Raw genomic sequence first — 18,291 nt, forward strand, 5'->3', positions numbered from 1 at the left:
TGGTTTCACTCAGATCAAAATCATTTCTATAAGCTCCTTCAAAGTATAGTTATGTTTAGTTCATTTCAATAGTCCTATATGATTCTCTCCTCTACAGAAGTAGGAGAGCAGACTTAAAATAAAAGCAGGGCATTTTGAGTCAGACAGATCTGAATTTAATTCCCCAGCTCCAATACTCACTTGGGAGAATTACACTAGTCACACCCCCCTTATCCACAGGGGATACAATCCAAAATCCCTAGTAGATGCCTGAAGCCATATATATATGGTATATGCGTGTGTGTGTGTGTGTATACACACACTGATTTTTTCCTATACATACATACCTATGATAAAGTTTAATTCATAAATCAGGTACAGTAGGAGATTAACAACAATAGCTAATGATAAAACAATAATTATAACAATATACAGCAATATACTGTAATAAAAGTTATATACCTGTAGTCTCTCTCTCACTGAAAATATCTTATTGTACTGTACTCACCCTTCTTCTTGTGAAGATGTGAGATGGTAAATGCCTATGTGATGAGTTGAAGTGAAGTGAATGACGTAGGCATGGTGATGCAGCATTAGGCTACTATTAACCTTCTGATGGTAGGTCAGAAGGAGGATCATCTGCTTCCAGACCACCACTGACCACAGGTAACTGACACCATGGAAGGCAACACAGTGGGTAAGGGGAGACTATCGACTTAACTTCCCTGAGCCTGTTTCTCCATCTGTAAAATGGGAATACCTCTACCACAAACAGATGCTTTAAAGTTTTACCCACAGGTAATGTAGGATGATGACCAGCTCAGTGCCAGCCACAAAGTAGGTGCTCAATAGATAAGAGCTGCTGCAAAGACAATAATATTGTCCTTTCAAGGCAGGGTCCCAAGGCAGTCGCCACATAATGATCCACAGGGCAGAACTATACAGCATCCTCCTTAAAAGCAATACAATCAATTGAATATAAAAGTCAGCTCTACCAGAGCCTAAAGTCTGTCATGTATCACTTAAATGACTCAAGATATAATGTCCCAATTTAAGATTTTTCTTCATTAAATGGGAAGTTGAACAAGTAATAACTTATTTGTATAAAATGTTTAGTTTTATTTTATCATTGGCTCATCAGCGTTTGACAGATAAAACACCAAGCTATGCCATACACAAGCACACTTCCATCTTTGGTAAATTTTAATTTCCAGCATTCTGTTTGAAATTCTGCCTGTGCAATCCTTGCAGCAGAATCATAATTGGGACAAGTAATTTCCAAGTACAAGGGACAATAACCAGAGTCAATCTCAGGACTCCGAGTACTCTAAAAGACAGTGAGACACCAGAATGTTCTCTTTGACTCAACACCTCAACTGCATTTAACAATCTGTTTAAGGGAAATACAAATCAAAACCACACTCAGATATCACCTCACGCCAGTCAGAGTGGCCAAAATGAACAAATCAGGAGACTATAGATGCTGGAGAGGATGTGGAGAAACAGGAACCCTCTTGCACTGCTGGTGGGAATGCAAACTGATGCAGCTGCTCTGGAAGACAGTGTGGAGGTTCCTCAAAAAATTAAAAACAGATCTACCCTATGACCCAGCAATAGCACTGCTAGGAATTGACCCAAGGGATACAGGAGTACTGATGCATAGGGGCACTTGTACCCCAATGTTTATAGCAGCACTCTCAACAATAGCCAAATTATGGAAAGAGCCTAAATGTCCATCAACTGATGAATGGATAAAGAAATTGTGGTTTATATACACAATGGAGTACTACGTGGCAATGAGAAAGAATGAAATATGGCCCTTTGTAGCAACATGGATGGAACTGGAGAGTGTGATGCTAAGTGAAATAAGCCATACAGAGAAAGACAGATACCATATGGTTGCACTCTTATGTGGATCCTGAGAAACTTGACAGAAACCCATGGGGGAGGGGAAGGAAAAAAAAAAAGAGGTTAGAGTGGAAGAGAGCCAAAGCATAAGAGACTCTTAAAAACTGAGAACAAACTGAGGGTTGATGGGGGGTGGGAGGGAGAGGAGGGTGGGTGATGGGTATTGAGGAGGGCACCTTTTGGGATGAGCACTGGGTGTTGTATGGAAACCAATTTGACAATCAACTTCATATATTGAAAAAAAAATAATCTGTTTAAAACCCATTAGTGTTTCCTCATTTCCAGAGTATTAAGTTCATATTCCTTGGCAGGACCCACATAATCTTTCACGATCTAACCCATATATATAACCTCCTCCAGCTCCCAAAACCAGTCCAATGACCGCCATCCACAACTTTTCGCTACTCCCAAAATGACCTGTTGCTGCATGCCACCATAACTTTGCACATGCTTTTCCCGCCCCCCCCTTAAATTAATTCATTCAACCACTCATTGGTTTGTGAAATACACTGTGCTGGATGCTAGGTACATAGTGATGAATAAAATAATCATGATCCCTGCCCTTTCAGTCTTCTGACTGACAAGTAAACAAACAAACAAACAAACAAAAAAACATGCATTCATATATTAAGAAAATGCTATGCACACAATAAACAGGGAAGCATAATACAGAATATCAGGAAGAATTATATTTTATTGGCATGATCAGCAAAAGGCCTGTCTGGGGCAATACATTTTAATTTGGGACATGGAAGAGGGGAAGAGATAGCCTCAAAAAGAATCTGGGGGCAGAGGACCAGCAGCCCAAAAGCTCTGAAGCAGAAAGGAACTTGACATGGTCCAAGAACTGGTTTGAATGAAAATGAGCAGTGGACTAAGGTATAGGAGAGGATTTCTCAAGAATAAGTAGGAGCAAGATCATGAGTACTGTGAGCCGTGGGAAGGAGTTTAGATTTTGTCCCAAGTGGAATGGAAAACCACCAAAAGATTTAGACAGGCAACCACCATAATCTGATCTACTTTTTAAACGATCACTCTGGCTGCCCAGTGGAGTTATCCAGGGGGATGGGCGACAGAGAGGAGAACAGAGGGAGAGCAGTCAAGATGGAAAACTTCCTGGCATTCCCTATCCAGTCAGAATGATGGCCTTAGGCTCAAATACAAATACCATCTCCAAAAGGAAATAAATTCATGTCTGATAACCTAAGTGGGTTTTCCCAAGGGTGATCTGATTCAAAATTCTTCAAAGGCAAAAAAAAACACTGAAATTTTTTTTTTAATTCAGTTTCTCTCAAGTCAAAAATCAAGCAATCTCGGGTATGTGGGTGGCTCAGTCAGTTAAGCATCTGACTTGGGCTCATGCCATGATCTCATGATTTGTGAGTTCAAGCCCCACATTGGGCTCTGTGCTGACAGGCTGGAGCCTGCTTGGGGTTCTCTCTCCCTCTCAAAAATAAGTACACTTAAAAAAACAAAAATCAAGCAATCTATTTCATTTACATAATCTCCTTGGAAGCAGGCTGATTTCACACTGCGATATATTTCAACAGTCCAAAGTGTTTCTCTACACTAAGAGGTAAACCACCAAAAATGGCAAAACAGCAAACAAACAAAAAAACTCAAACAAAAACAACAATTAAAAACAAGGTGTGTGGCCATGTGCATGTTTGTTACATACAAAGATACCAGAACCAAAGTGCCTGTCATTGCCAAAAATAGTTTGCCAAAAACTATCATTGCCAAAAAGAGTTTGGTGGCTTTAACCATTCTCTGCTTCAGTTCCTTACCTGGAAAATAAAGATTAAACGAGTTAGTAAGTGTAAAGGGCTGAGAATAGTGCCTAAGCCTTAGCACACAATAAATGTTAGCCAATAACAATATTTTTTTATTGTTAAAAAAAATTTTTTTAATGTTTTTATTTATTTTTGAGACAAGAGAGTGACAGAGCATGAGCGGGGAAGGGGCAGAGAGAGAGGGAGACACAGAATCTGAAGCAGGCTCCAGGCTCTGAGCTGTCAGCACAGATCCTGATGCGGGGCTCGAACTCACAGATTGAGATCATGACCTGAGCTGAAGTCGGACGCTTAACCAACGGAGCCACCCAGGTGCCCCAACAATATTTTTTTTTTTTTAACTGGTCATTACTTACAATGCTATGTTATCGTTTATTCTGGTCTCTATTTTATCTATTTCTGATTTTTCTTATTCCCTTCCTCTACTAAATTTTAGCTAAATTTCTTCTTTTTCCAGTTCCTTATGTGGTAATGTTGTTCACTTGAACTTTTCTTCTTGTTTTAAATATTTTTATTTTAGAGAGAGAAAAAGCACACGCAGGGAAGAGGGGCAGAGCGGGGGCGGGGGGGAAGAGATTGAGAATTTCAAGCTTCGCGCTCAGTGTAGAGCCTAACCGACTGAGCCACCCAGGCGCCCCTCTTTTTTTTTTTTTTCTTTTAAGTTTATTTATTTTGAAGGAGTGAAAGAGAGAGTGCATGCACACACATGAGTCAGGGAGGAGCAGAGAGAGAGCAACAGAGAGGATCCCAAGCAGGCTCAGGCTCACCTTCATGACGCAAGGTTACTACCTGAGCCAATATCAAGAGTTGGACATTTAACCAATTGAGCCAACTAGGCACCCCGATATTTTTTTCTTAATACAAGCATTTCTAACACAAATTTAACTCTAACACTCACTTTTGCTGCATCTCATAGGTTTCGGAACGTTGGGTTTTCTTTTTCTTTTGAGATATATTTTGATTCGCTGTTTGAACTCTTATTTGGCCCATTGCGTGTGCAGTAGTATGTTGTTTAATAGTTACATTGTAGGGGCGCCTGGGTGGCTTGGTTGGTTGAGTATCCAACTCTCAATTTTGGCTCAGGTCATGATCTCTGTCATCAGATAGAGCCTCATGGTGGGGCTCCAAGCTGGAAGTGGAGCCTGCTTAAGATTCTCTCTCTCCCTCTGCCCTTCCCCTACTCACCCGCACATGTGTGTGCTCTCTCTCTCTCAAAAAAAAAAAAGCCTCAAAAGAAACATATATTCACACTGCAAATTTTCCAACTTTGTTTTATTGTTGATCTTTTGCTTTGTACCATTGTGGTCGGAAAATATACTTGGTATGATTTTAGTCTTCTTAAATTTGTAATGTTTGTTATGTCTCTTTTTATGTGATTAAACAGGGGATTCTTCTGTACTTACTAGAAGAAAATGTGTATTCTATTTCTTTTGGATGGAATATTTTATATATATCTTTTGGAACCACATATTCTGAAGTATGCTTCAGGAAAAAAAAAACTAACTGAGGGTACTCATTCAAGATAAAGCACATGGGGGGGTGGAGACCAGGTGAAACAGATGAAGGGGATTAAGAGTACACTTATCATGATAAGCACTGAGTAATGTATAGAATTGTTGAATCATTGTATTGTATACCTGAAACTAATATAACACTGCTAACTATACCAGAACTAAAATTGAAATTTAATTAAAAAAAATTCTTTTTAAATAATAGCTACAAAAATAATATGGTCACACAAATTTTCTACTCACTAGCCATGGAGCCTTGGGCAAAGAAGGTAAGTTCTGTCTAAACCTCAGAGTTTCCTCACAGGTAAATAAGATATGATAATAGTATTTTTCTAAACAGGATTATTGAATATTGAAGGAAATCATGTGCACACCTTAAATAGAGTACCTACAATAAAGTTAGGACCCAGAAAATGTTTATTGACATTATTTTATCATTAAAGTTATTATTGTGGACAAGTTACAAATAGGTTTGTCCATGCATGACTACAGGAAAATATTCTGTTACATATATTTTACCTCGGCCAGACTCCTGGATTCAAATCCCAGCCCCCCCCCCACCCCCCATGCTTGTACAACCTTGGGGAGGCTCCTTAACCTCTCTAAGCCTCAATTTCCTCATCTATATCGGAATTTATAATAGTATGTACCTTATGAGCTTGACAAATGAGATAATGCAAACATATAAAGTCCAGAAAGCCCCAACATAGCAAGTACTCAGGAAATATAAGCTATTGCTACAATTAATATTATCATCCATGTAGACCCAAATTTCCCTTAGAAAAGAATTAAATTCTCAGCTTCTCAGGGGCACCTGGCTGGCTCAGTTGATAGAGCACATGACTCTTGCTTTCGGGGTCATAAGTTCAAGCCCCATGTTGGGTGTGGAGTTTACTTATATACATATATAAAATAAAGTAAAATTGTTTTAAAAAAATACACAAATAAATCATCAGCTTTTCTTTCATCTCCATTCCCTCTACCCCTCCTCTCACCCATAGTATTCGGGTTCTCTCTAAGTGCTTGATGATAAACTTCTTCTTCACAAAAGCCTCTATTTGCTGAAGATAAAAGGCAAAAATAGGTCAAACACAGACCTCTTTAACATCCTCAAATCTAGAATATACAGTGAATTTCGATTTTTCTAATACCGAATGGAACATGGTTTCAGATGTCATGTCTTTAAATAAGGTTTTAATATCAAGGGTCAAACATGGATGAGAGAAAAACAAACCTTACTTTATCAACAAGTGAGAAGTCACATGCAGAAATCTTGGCTCAGCTTAAGCCATCAACCAGGCTGCTGGGGTTAAACAGCATGGCAGAATTAAATAAACATTAAACCAGCTAAGGAACAAATAATTAAGTGACATAAACCAGGGTAGGAAAGAGAGATTCTCTTATTCCCAACTGAAAGAATGAAAGAAAAAATAAATAAGGGAGCAGGCGAAAAGTGGCAGGTAATTGCTGCTCCTGGGGAATGAATTTTCTCCTAGAAATAGGGAGAAAGAAGGGACGACAAGGTCGAGAAGGTCAGCAATAAAAAAAGCAAACACAAGTAGTTGTAAAGTCAGCCTCCAGGCAGTGGCAAAGGTGTGTGGGATGACATCCCTGAGCTGTCATGAACACCATACCAATGATTTTATACCAAGCACAGAAATGAGTCACATTTCCCAGAGAATTCCTAACAGAGTGGCTTATAACCTGGGACCCTGCAAGAGGGTTTTATCTACTTGGTAATAGAATTCTGTATGGCTTCCCTTCTACTGAGCTGAGATTATGGTTCTTTAAACATACTAACTAATGGCCCCTGTAACAACTGCACTGGGGAGGGACCCAGAGGCCAGAGATGAAAGTGGGTGGGTTGGGGGGGGGGGGGGGCAGGTAAGAAAAATTAACTGCATAATAAATAAAGGCATGGAAATAGAGAGCCAGGAGAAGGTAAAAAGGTACACCTTAGAGATTTATTTTCTTTATGCCAACATGAGCCTATGAGAAGAGATTAAATCAGCAGTTTCCAATGCTTTGTGTTACTTATTAAATCCCAAACAAGGCTGTGAATCATCAACATGAAAAAAGAAAAGCTATCATCTTTCGCTGGTCTTCATTCTCCCCATTCCTAATCCTTAAATAATGACTTTTTAAATATGAGACCAAGTAAGCCAATAATTAAGAGAGTGAACTCTAACACTAATGCATTAACTTGCATGACCAAAGCCAGTACAACTTGACTACAGAAGCTGTTTTCTGCACCCCCAGCAGAATGGGCTTGGTTGGGGGGAGGAGGGGACAGAGGCAGAAACAAAGCAAGAAGGGGTTTGACATACAATCAGCAGGAACCAAATCGCTGGTTTATAAATCAACATAAACTGATTTCACAACTGATTTGAAAGAAACTGAGTTTCCAGAAACACATGAGGGGTGCCACCAGAAAGGGGTTCATTTCAGCCCCAGCCCCTTGCTGTTGGACACAGAGGCATATGCATTCCAATATTCACGGTGGTCTAAGCCCCATGGCATTAGAAAGCTTGGGGGTTAATGAGAATAATGAAGGAAGAAATCAAATATTATAATGCCTAAAAAGTTTTATTTGAATGCACTTGACTTTCTAAACTGACTTAAATTCTTGTCAGTTTCTGTTGGCCATTGCAGGTGTGTTAAGCCTTCCATAACTCAACAACTATTTGTTGAACAGGAGGTAGCATGTCAGGACTGACGTCCAACAATGGGCCTCATCAGCATCACCTGGGGGCTTTTTAGAAATGCAAATTCTTGAGCCCTAACCCAGGACTGACCTACAAAATCATAAACTCTGGGGGTGGGGATTAGCAATCTCTGGTGAAATAAGCTTTTCAGGGGTCCTGGCACCGTTCAAGTTGAACAGCACTTGTGGTAGCATATCTGTTAGAAGCAACAGCCTTATTGGGCTTTGGAGTCTGAGTTCCAACCCCACTATCTGGCTTTGAGGAATCACATATCCTCCCTAAGCTTTAGTCCCCTCTTCCACATACAGTGCTTGGCCCCATGCTCAGTAAATACCCCTGACACCCACAGTGTGAGGCCCCAGGGCTAGTGCTGAAGACCCATGGGAGAACCCACACCAGCCCTGTCTCCAGCTCTTACACTCTACTGAAAGAACTTAACAGTGTGGCCCACGGGTTGGCACACTTTATCTGTAAAGAGACAGACAGCAAATGTTTAAGGTTTTGCAGGCCTTACAGTCCAAACATCAACTTCTCAACCCTGCCATTGTAGCACGAAAACAGACACAGACACTGGGAAAGAAGCAAGCATGGCTGTTCCAGTAAAACTATTTATAGACACTGATATTTGAATTTCATACATTCCCACACATCATGAAATCTTATTCTTCTTTTGATTTTTTTCAACTGCTCAAAAATGCAAAACCCATCCTTAATCACAGGCTCTTTAAAGCTATGCATAAACAGGTGACAGGGGATTTGGCCCAAGGGCTCTCCTTTGAGGATCCTGGTCTAACACTCTTGCATTAGCAAAGTTGTTAAGCAATATATACCAGAGTCCCCTTGTCAGTCCAACAAAAGTAAATAATGCCCATTCTGAAATCTTGTTGTGGGATGATAAACAGCTTCAAAATATCTGGCAGGCTGTCTGCCAGAGAGAAGGCCCTCAGCATATGGCAACTACTGTCCATCTCATGATCCAAAAAGACTAGTTGGAGCAGGGCAGGTATAAAATGCAGAAGTCTACACTAAACAGAGCTACAGGTTTACAAACTGATTTGCTCTAAGCATCACTGGACACACAGCTTTAGCATATTGCTGAATTTATATGCACACAAATAAGAAGTGAAAAATAAGCCAAAGGAACTCCAATCACCTTACTCTATCGACTTAAAAGAAGATATGTGGTTTATTCTGGATGTTCAAATTGCTGCCATATGTGCACTGCCCTCCTAGAGCAATGGAATGGCTCAAATAAAAGTGTATAAAGTCTGTCTCTGACCTCAAAGCCTACAGGAGTTCACTGCCACATGGAGACCAAAGCTGCATTCCCTGGGAGAATTCACAGCTGCTCAACACCTAGGGGGCCAATCAGGCCCAGCATATGGAAAAACGTAGGAGTCCATTTTAGTTGAAATTCCAAGGGCTCAATAAAGGCTCTAATGTGTCCTTGGGTCCAACACTCATCACTTGCTCTTCATTTGCTTTCCTCTGTTGCCATCAGTCTGACCAACAGGAGTGTCCTCCCCTTCTGATTCTCATCCAGTAGGCAATCCTTTCCCCTACCCGCTTACACACTGCTCTCATTGCCTCCATGGTTAGTGGTGTCTTCCAACGGTGAGGATGAACACCTGAATAAACATGCTGTCCGATACTGTAGCCACTACCCACATTTGGCTTTTAAGACTTGAAACAGGGCTGGTGTGCCTGAGAGGCCACATTTTTTATTTCATATTATTTTATTTAATTTACACTTAAAAACTAACACTAGATTCAACTCTTGGAAAACTTCTGACCACCTTTGGAGCAACCTGAACACGTGAATCCACACTTTTGACTGTAAATGTTATAAAACCTAAATCTCTAATGAAAATTTAGCATCCTGACTGAGAGATGCTGCAACAGTAAAATGTACACTGATTTTTGAAGACTTAGTGAAAAAAATATAAATATCTCAATTTTTATATTGACTACATGTTGAAATGAAAATGTTCTGTATATACTGGAGTAAATAAAACGTACTATTAAAGTAAATTCTGCCTGTTTCTTTTTGCTTTTGTTTTTTACATGTGGCTCTTAAGAAATGTCAAGTGTATAAGTGAGCTGCGTTATGTATCTACCGGACAGCACTGCGTTAAATAAATGTACGACCGTCATTACTCATACTGATCACAAAGCTGGACTCAGACGCAGAGTCGGTACAGCTCTGACCTCTGCACCCAAAACCTTTTACCACCCACACCCTAGAGACTAGCCCCTCTTTCTTGGTTACCATTTTCCCTGATTGATAAGGCAAAACCTTCACAGGGAGATTTCACCGCTCTTTCTTTAGAGTCCAGTCTATTGGTGGGGCCAGGGACGCCAAACAGGGGTCCTGAGAGTGGCAGCCGTGCGGTCTGCAACTGTGTATCCCCCTTGTCCCAAGGAGGGGGCCATCCCAGAACAGCTATTTGCTCATTCTAGTCCTTGAAACCTAAGACGAGCTCCATGTGCACACTCTAATCCCACATCGTGACTCATCTCCAATGCAGGACACACACATTTTACTTCTAATTCCCTTGTGATCATGATGTTCTCAGGGCAAGATGCAAATATGATTTTCATAACAAACCAAAGAAGTTTTTATTTTTGTGTCTGGTAAAGGCACAGCTAATAAATGTACTAGGACTGTACAAGATAGCCTTTGAAATTACAAGTGTCTTCCAAGAAGGATTTTATGTGCAAGACTTTTCAAATCTGGGTAAATATTAAGATATGATGGTATGAATGTGGGTATATATATATTTTTTAATTGTTTATTTATTTTTGTTAGAGAGACAGACAGACAGACAGACACAGTGTGAGCAGGGGTGGAGGAGGGGCAGAGAGAGACAGAGACAACTCCAAGTGGGGTCAAGGCTCCACGCTGTCAGCACAGAGCCCAGCACGGAGCTCAAACTCATGAACTGTGAGATCATGACCTGAGCGGAAGTCAGATGTTTAACCAACTGAGGCACCCTGGGTATATATTTTTATTTACATATTTACATTACTAAGTATATGCAAATAAATACATTTCTTCTTTACCCAAATACTAGAACGACTCCAGTACAAGAACCCTCTTTCCTGGCTCCCAAGCCATTTCTTTGGGAAATAACTTCCCCCACCCTCCCAAGTACCAGATGTTGTGAGCCCCCACCCATCCACATCACACAGGAAATGAGAGAGGCCTGGAGATGATGGGGTATGGGGCACAGGGCCTCTGTGAGAATGTTACCTAGCCCAAGGCTCCTGTTTATTGAAGTCTCTGGATACCCTGGGCCAAGGTCTCTGATGAGGCCACTTTAAATCAGTTTAAAATCAGAACCAGAGCCTACTCTCAGTCCTCGCGCTGAGGGAAAAGAGAAAACAATAGTGAAAGCACAGATAATCCCTTCACCTCATTTGAGCCATTTCCTATAACCACCTGCCTGCTGACAAACCTTGACACAGCTATTAACGAGGAGAAGAATTAAACAATTTGGGGTGTAGCTCCTCTCCCTCTCCTGGCTCTGGTGGAGGTGCTAATTGGCAGTAAAAGGCATAAAAGGTGTACATCAGAACGGCCAGGGTTGACAGGATCTGGATAATCCATAAACTGAATAATGAGCCTTTTAATAACCAGGAGCTAACAGCAACTTTCTGTAATGGGATCCTGGTAGCACTTGTAAATCTACTCTCTCCAATTAGAAAAATGCCTTCCTCTACTTTTCCCAGAAGCCAGGAAACAGAAAAGAACTCATCCAACTCCCAGCCCTCAGGCACAAGTGTGTGTTAAATTTTCACAAACAGATAGAGGTTTTCCTCCTGGGGAGGAGATTTCATAATTTTCCCCAGCCATCTACAGGAAAGCTTAATAGGCTCCCTCTGCTTTCCTCAGACCTAAACCCTTCTTCCTCCCACCAGTCCCCAAGACAGGTTCCTCAACTCAAGCTGTTATCTAACTATTAATAATGCTAATAATAGTTTTGCCATATGTGTGCAGTGGGTTCTGCTTGGAAGAGTGCCTTTGCAAGCATTAACTCTTTTGGACACCAACACGGCCCCAGAGGGGGTCCACTTGGGGAGCCTGAGTTTATACGATTTATGGGACTCTTTTAGAAAGTGGATATAAAATTACAAATACAAACATCCAGGGCCTCTTCCCAAAGCCTTGCAGGGGCCCTGAAGCTTGGCCTAAGGGCAAATCCAACTCTGTACTATCCCTCTCCTTCCTTCCCACCCCCAAAGAGACATGTGGGTTTCTCAGGCTAGGGGTAGAGGTCACGTGACTTGCCCAGGATCAAAGGGCTATTCAGTCTTGGAGGCAGAATTAGAACTTTCTTACCTTCTCAGTCTCTGCCGCCCCTCTATTTCCCCTAGTTCCTCAGTCACAAAGGAAACTCTGAAGAAGGAACAAGTAAAAACAACACAGCTAAAAATGATCCTCACCAGGCGGGTGTTAGGAAGCTGTCTAGACTGAGTACTGCCTGGGTAGAAGATAGTGAAGTAAACACAAAGTCCCCACAAATATTCACTTCAATTGGCACTGAAGGTAAAAAGACATTTACTAACTAACCACACGGAGCCAGGTGAATTCCATCCTCACTACTTACTAACCACACAACCTGGGACAAGTTACTTAGTGTCTCTGAACTTCGGTATCTTCATTATAATACAAGTTTGCATGAGATGACTTCTATAAAGCACTCAGCATAGGACACTCTGGGTGTTCAATAAATAGCAACTATTATTGTTCCTATTGTTATCAGTTCATCCAAAGAGCACTGCTTTTACACAAGAGACGGGTTCCCCAAAGGAACGTTACAAAAGCACGTGGAAGTTGCAAAAACATTCTGTTCGGTTACCACAAGACTGAAAATTCGGCAGGACGGCTGCTCCCAAGACTTTAGCATCTCTTGCGCAGCAGAAAGAAACATCAGGGCAGATTTATTAGATGAGGTGCCTTGTCCATCCCACTTGCTAGGGTTTTCTTAGAGTTTCAGATTTGTAATCTGTGGACCTGTGAAGTCTCTGCGGTTTTCCAGGCTCAGTGAAGCCACACCGTTTTCTAACACTTTGAGACCTCAGTTTGAGTACCTCAAATTGGGATTGTGGGTGTTGGTGTTTTGTTTTGTTTTTGCTTTTGCTTTTTTGTTTGTTTCTGTTAACCTAGAGAACCAAAATGATCAGAAGAACAAAAGATAAGCCACTCCTATACTTCCTCCTTTCTTCCTCCCAGTCCAGCGCTCCCTTTCCCCTTCCCTTCAGATTTCAAATTGGCTCCAGAATTTATAGGAGACACAGTAACAGATGTATGAGAAACAAACTGAGAAGGCGCAAAGTAACTGATAAGCCCTACCTGCTTGCTTGCTGTATGTTAGAGTGAAAAATCCATGCTACATCCATGAAGAATTCAGATGTTTACAGAGGTGGATAGATCAGGCCCATGTCTATAAACATCTTAAAAAAACAAAAAGATAATGCATTAATACATTCAACAAGCATTTAGGGAACACTTTGCTGAAAGTCAGGCTAGCATTTATGGATACCAAGCTGAATAAGGCAAGGCTTCTGCTGCCCCCAAGACTCATTTGGGTGGCCACCAATATCTCCATCCATATACTCCCACACTACCAGCAGTAGTCATTCACAGCGTTCAGTAAACACTAGCTGAGTGACCTACTGAAGGCCCCTGCCCTCTAGGAGTCCACAATCAAACAGAGGAGTCGGGCATGTCAACAGTTAATCGACAGTTCAGGGTAATATCTGCTGCTACAGAGATAAGAACTCATACCATGGAAGCAGAGAACAAGCCTGGTGAAGCACAGGAAGGCTTAACCGCAGATGTGACACTGAACTAGGAGTGGAAAGATAAGCAGAACTTTTGCCAGTGGAGGAGAAACAAATGACAATATAAATTTAAAAGTTTTACTTCACTAGTAATTAAAAAAAATACAAATGAGATATTGTTCTTGTCTATTAAATTTCAAAGACGTTTAAAAAAAACACTCCTTGGCAAAAGACTGGTCCTTGATTTAATTGTTCACAACAGCACAGCTACCCAGGAGAGCTGCCTAACCAGGAGTGTGGCAAGAAAGGAACTGAAAACTTGGACTTGTTTTTGTTTTTGTTTATTTATTTTGAGAGAGAGCACGTGTGCTTGTGTGTGTTTGTGAGTAAGCAGGGGAGGGGCAGAGAAAGGGAGAGAGAGGATCCCAAGCAGGATCTGACAGTGTGCAGAGCCCAAGGCAGGGCTCAATCGCATGAACCGTGAGATCATGACCTGAGCCGAAATCAAGAGTCACTCAAGGAACACTCAACTGACTGAGCCCAGACTCATTTTTACTTAACTATTACTAGCCTATCCTCTCTAATGTGCAATATTCTCACTTAACCCCTAGCATAACCCATTGAGGAATGCACAATTGTCCCCATTCTAGAAACTGGAGCAATGAAATCAAGAAACTTGCTTGTGGTTATACAGTTAGTAAGTAAAACCCACATATTTCTGGCTTCAAAGCCCATACAATGTGGAATGAATATGTATTTCACAATTAAATGATTATTGAGGCCATAATCATCATTCTGTTACAAGAGCCAGCTTCATGCTTGGGCAGAATGCTTGTTCACCATACACAGCACACCAAGGGGATGGTTCTGTATGCTGCAAAAGCCCATCCCAGCTGCCTTGTCATGGGCTTATCTTCTTAGCTAGTCAGAGGTCCCCACTTTTAGGGTCACTGCTATGTAGATAATAACCTCTCTTTCAGTTTTCTCATATATAAAAATGGATAATAAAATCTACTTCAAAAATCTGTTGAGAAAATTAGTTTTCACCCACAGAGTAAAGTTAACACTGCCTCAAAAGTTATCTTACAAAAACACAAGCTCCATAATAGTAAATATGATTCAGTCTTCAAAATCTAGCTCCAAAATAGTAAATGGAAAACCTGCCTTTAAAAAAAAAAATATATATATATATATGTTTTATTTTTTTATTTTTGAAAGAGAGAGAGCATGAGTGTGAAAGGGGCAGAGAGAGAGGGAGAGGACCTGAAGCACGCTCCAGGCTCCAAGCTGTCAGCACAGAGCCCGACGCGGGGCTCAAATCCACATACTGTGAGATCATGACCAGAGCCGAAGTCAGACCCTTATCAGGATGAGCCAGCCAGGTGCCCCGGAAAGCCTGTCTTGACTAGCCAATAGGAGGGTTCACTGGTCTCTACTTCTGTGCCCTATTATGCCTTCCACAGATCTATGTTACTCTTCACACTGTAGCATAAATGTGCATTTTCTTTTCTATCCCCTTTACTATACTGTAAGCCACTTAGGAACCAAGTCAATGGTTCATATATCTTGTGATGTCAACACCAAGTCCAAGGCTGGCACGTGGCAGAAAATGTTTTGTTTAAAAAGAAGAAGAAAAAGTCCATCATTTTACCTTCATAAAACCCAGCCAGATAATCACAATTATTTACATTCTAAAATGAGCAAGTTGCAGAGACTACCTAAAATCACGTACAGAAGGCCAAGTTTGCACTGAATTCAGGTCTCCAGACTCCACTCCACCATGTATGGCCTTTCAAAGACAACAAGGGGAAAAGGCCTACCATAGGCCATGGAGACCATGACTGCACACAGGTACTTTGTCTAATACGGTAAGGGCTCTGAATGGTATTAGGGCATCTTAGAAAGTGGTCACCTGGGAAAGTACAGAGAACAGCATTAAAGTATAAAAAATGTTGGCAGATTTGGGTCTAACTCCATGCTTACTTTGTCCTTAACCCTGTTGCCTTGGGAAAATCTCTTAAACTGAGGACTCAGCTTCCTCATCTGTAAGATGGGGTTTTAAACAATGTTACTCACCTTGCAGGGTCTGATGTAAGAATGAGTGTTATATTATATGAAGTAGGCAGAGAATATAGTAAGCATTCTTTACACACTCATTACATGTCAGAAAAAAAGTGGCACGTATTAATGCCTATGCCACAAAGTAGTTTTCATACCCTATCTTACTTTATCCCCACAGCAACTCTGTGGAGTAGCTGCTATAATTTTGATCTTACATTGAGGAAACTGACACAAAGACATTTAAGTAAGTTGTCCAAGGTCACACCAGTGGCAACTGGCCGAACTTGCGTTCCGACCAAGGCTTTTCTGAGTCCAAACCTCTTTGTAGTTTACCTGTCTACATCTCAGATGAATTTCGGTGGAGGAAAGATAAGGAGGACTGAGATATGCCCCAAATGTCTGAGGTTAATGTGAGGTGCTTGAAAAGAAAGTTTGGATCAGATTCATGTGTAGCTTGGGATATGCATTAAAAATGTTTGGAACATGTGTGACATGAGGTGGGGAGAAACCAAAAGAAGACGGCCAACGATAAATGTCATGCTCCTCAATTGCCCTTTCAGCTAATAATATAATACATAGTAAAGACAACTCATATTCTTATTTCAGTACTTGTGCTCCAAGTTAAAAATACCATATTGTAATAGGGATGTATTTATTACGTATTTCCTCTTGATCTTGCTACCGTTTGTTATGTCCCAGAAAATGTTCCAAAACCAAACAGAGGAAGTTCAGAAAAGTCACAGGAAATATCCAACCTCTTTTACGCTAAGGAAAAAAAAAAAAAAAAAAAAAACCCTCTACTAGGTTAATCTCTTATTTGTGTCATTACCACACATGTTTTAAGATGACTCAGGTAACTAGCTTAATGGTAGATGGCTTCAAATCATCCTGAAGAGAAACAAAAGCTATTTCACAATAAACAACAACAAAAATCTTTTTCTGGTGTTTTCCTCTATCACATACAGCTCCCCCAACCTTGTAACAAACAGGCCTTTGCTTTCTCCAGTCAAGGCCCAGGAAACCATGCTGTGAATGTTTTTGATTCAGGCAGTCAGGAGTCAGGTTAGGCAAGAGGAGAAACAGTTGTGAGAAAATGAAAACAGAAAACAAACAAAACACCTCTCTCCATGGAATGGAAAGTTCTCAAGTCAGTGACTGACACCAAGTCCTCCCACCTGACACCACAAAGCAGTAAACCCAGAAAGATGCTTGGTCCAGGCTAAGAACCCAGACTTGGAGAAAGAAAACTCAACAAAGAAGAGGTGGCTCGGCCAGCTCTGATATGAAGTGAAATCATTGGGTCTGTTCAAATTTATGAGCTGAAGGAGGGTCAGAGATTCTCTACTAATAAAAACATCTTTCTATGAACTTTTCCAAAGTAGAGTTAATGGCACCACAGAACTAGCAGGTCTCCTGGAAAACTCATTCCTAAGGGACTACCTGTAAACTCATAAGTTTTTGTCTTCACAAGATCAAATGCTCAATAGAACCCCCCCTCTGCTCACTCTCGCCCCCATTCAAAGTGCTATATAACCTTTAGCACCAGTAACCCAAGTCCAGACTCTTCTCCATTCTCCTAGGCTCCTGAAAGGCCTCAAGCAACAGAACCGCGGGACCCGCGGGAGCACCCCTCCCCTCCCTGCCATCCCCATTATTCGGCACACAGCCCTGCTTTCCCCTGGAGCCAACAGTCTGCAGCTCCTTCAATGCAGGCGCGAGCAGGCAGGAATGGTGGGAAGAGAAGCTGTGCCAGCTGCATGTTTCAGAATCTCCCTCCATATGCATTTGCCAAAGGAACAAAAAGAAAATCAATGCCAGGAAAAGACAACTGAGATGAGGATGCGGTGGGACCGCGGCTGACTCCTTGCCTCTTAGCAGCAAGGGTCTGGCCAACCACGCGTCCGAGCCACAGATCCGAGTCGTTACCTTCAGGATGCAGGCCATGGCGCTCCGCCGGCCCTTCTGCCACCGAGCAGCAGGCGCGCCTGGGTCAGGGGCAGTCCCGGCGACAGGCTGGAGGCTGGTACCACGGCAGGACCGCTCCAGCCCACATTCCCGCAGATCCAAATAAGGGGACCGCGGTGCGAGCTGCGCGGGCACAGGCCCCGCCCCCCGCGCCGGGGCCCCGCCCCCGGCCTCGTCCACTGGCTGGCGGCCCTCGAGGCTCCGCCCCCGGATTACGTGCCGTCCCGGTCTCCCGCGGCTGCTCCTGGATGCTTGCTACTTTTTCTTTTCTCTCTCTTCCTCTCTCTCACTCTCTGTCCCTCTTTTTTTTTTTTTTCCAGTAAATGTTCTGTGGTTCAACGTATACAAAATCTGCTCAGCAGCAGGCAGGGATCTGGGTCCGGCTGGGGAGAGAAAGCGGCCTTTTCTTCCCCATTCGGTCTCCTCCAACAGATCAGAGAACTCCTTGCAGACATTTCACACTTTTTAAAAAGTTAAGTGGGTTTGGAATCACCCTTCTACAGGTATTGGGCATATCAAAGGATTCTTCAAAAGTAGCAAATGAAATTCTCCCTGGGCTGTTTAAGGGTAGAGCCTTTACTC

The 18,291-nt window shown here is 41.8% G+C and overlaps 1 protein-coding gene across 2 annotated transcripts in view; it reads right to left on the reverse strand.

The window, feature by feature from the left end:
* The window catches only part of ST6GALNAC3 (ST6 N-acetylgalactosaminide alpha-2,6-sialyltransferase 3), a 535,521-nt gene extending 517,669 nt beyond the window's left edge, over positions 1–17,852 (reverse strand). Inside the window, exons 1-2 of one of the 2 annotated variants that reach the window (XR_007454761.1) lie at positions 17,671–17,852; positions 9,883–13,353 (exon numbers count right to left, since the gene is read on the reverse strand). Coding sequence is in view for 1 of the 2 variants with exons in the window: in XM_049616990.1 (XP_049472947.1) it covers positions 17,671–17,688 (18 nt within the window). In the remaining variant the exon portion in view is untranslated. Of the gene's footprint in view, positions 1–9,882; positions 13,354–17,670 lie in introns of those variants that run through there. The other variant, XM_049616990.1, reaches the window with a different exon arrangement.
* Positions 17,853–18,291: the final 439 nt, after the last annotated feature.

This window comes from Panthera uncia, assembly GCF_023721935.1.
Source record: "Panthera uncia isolate 11264 chromosome C1 unlocalized genomic scaffold, Puncia_PCG_1.0 HiC_scaffold_4, whole genome shotgun sequence".
Classification (NCBI taxonomy): Eukaryota; Metazoa; Chordata; class Mammalia; order Carnivora; family Felidae; genus Panthera; species Panthera uncia.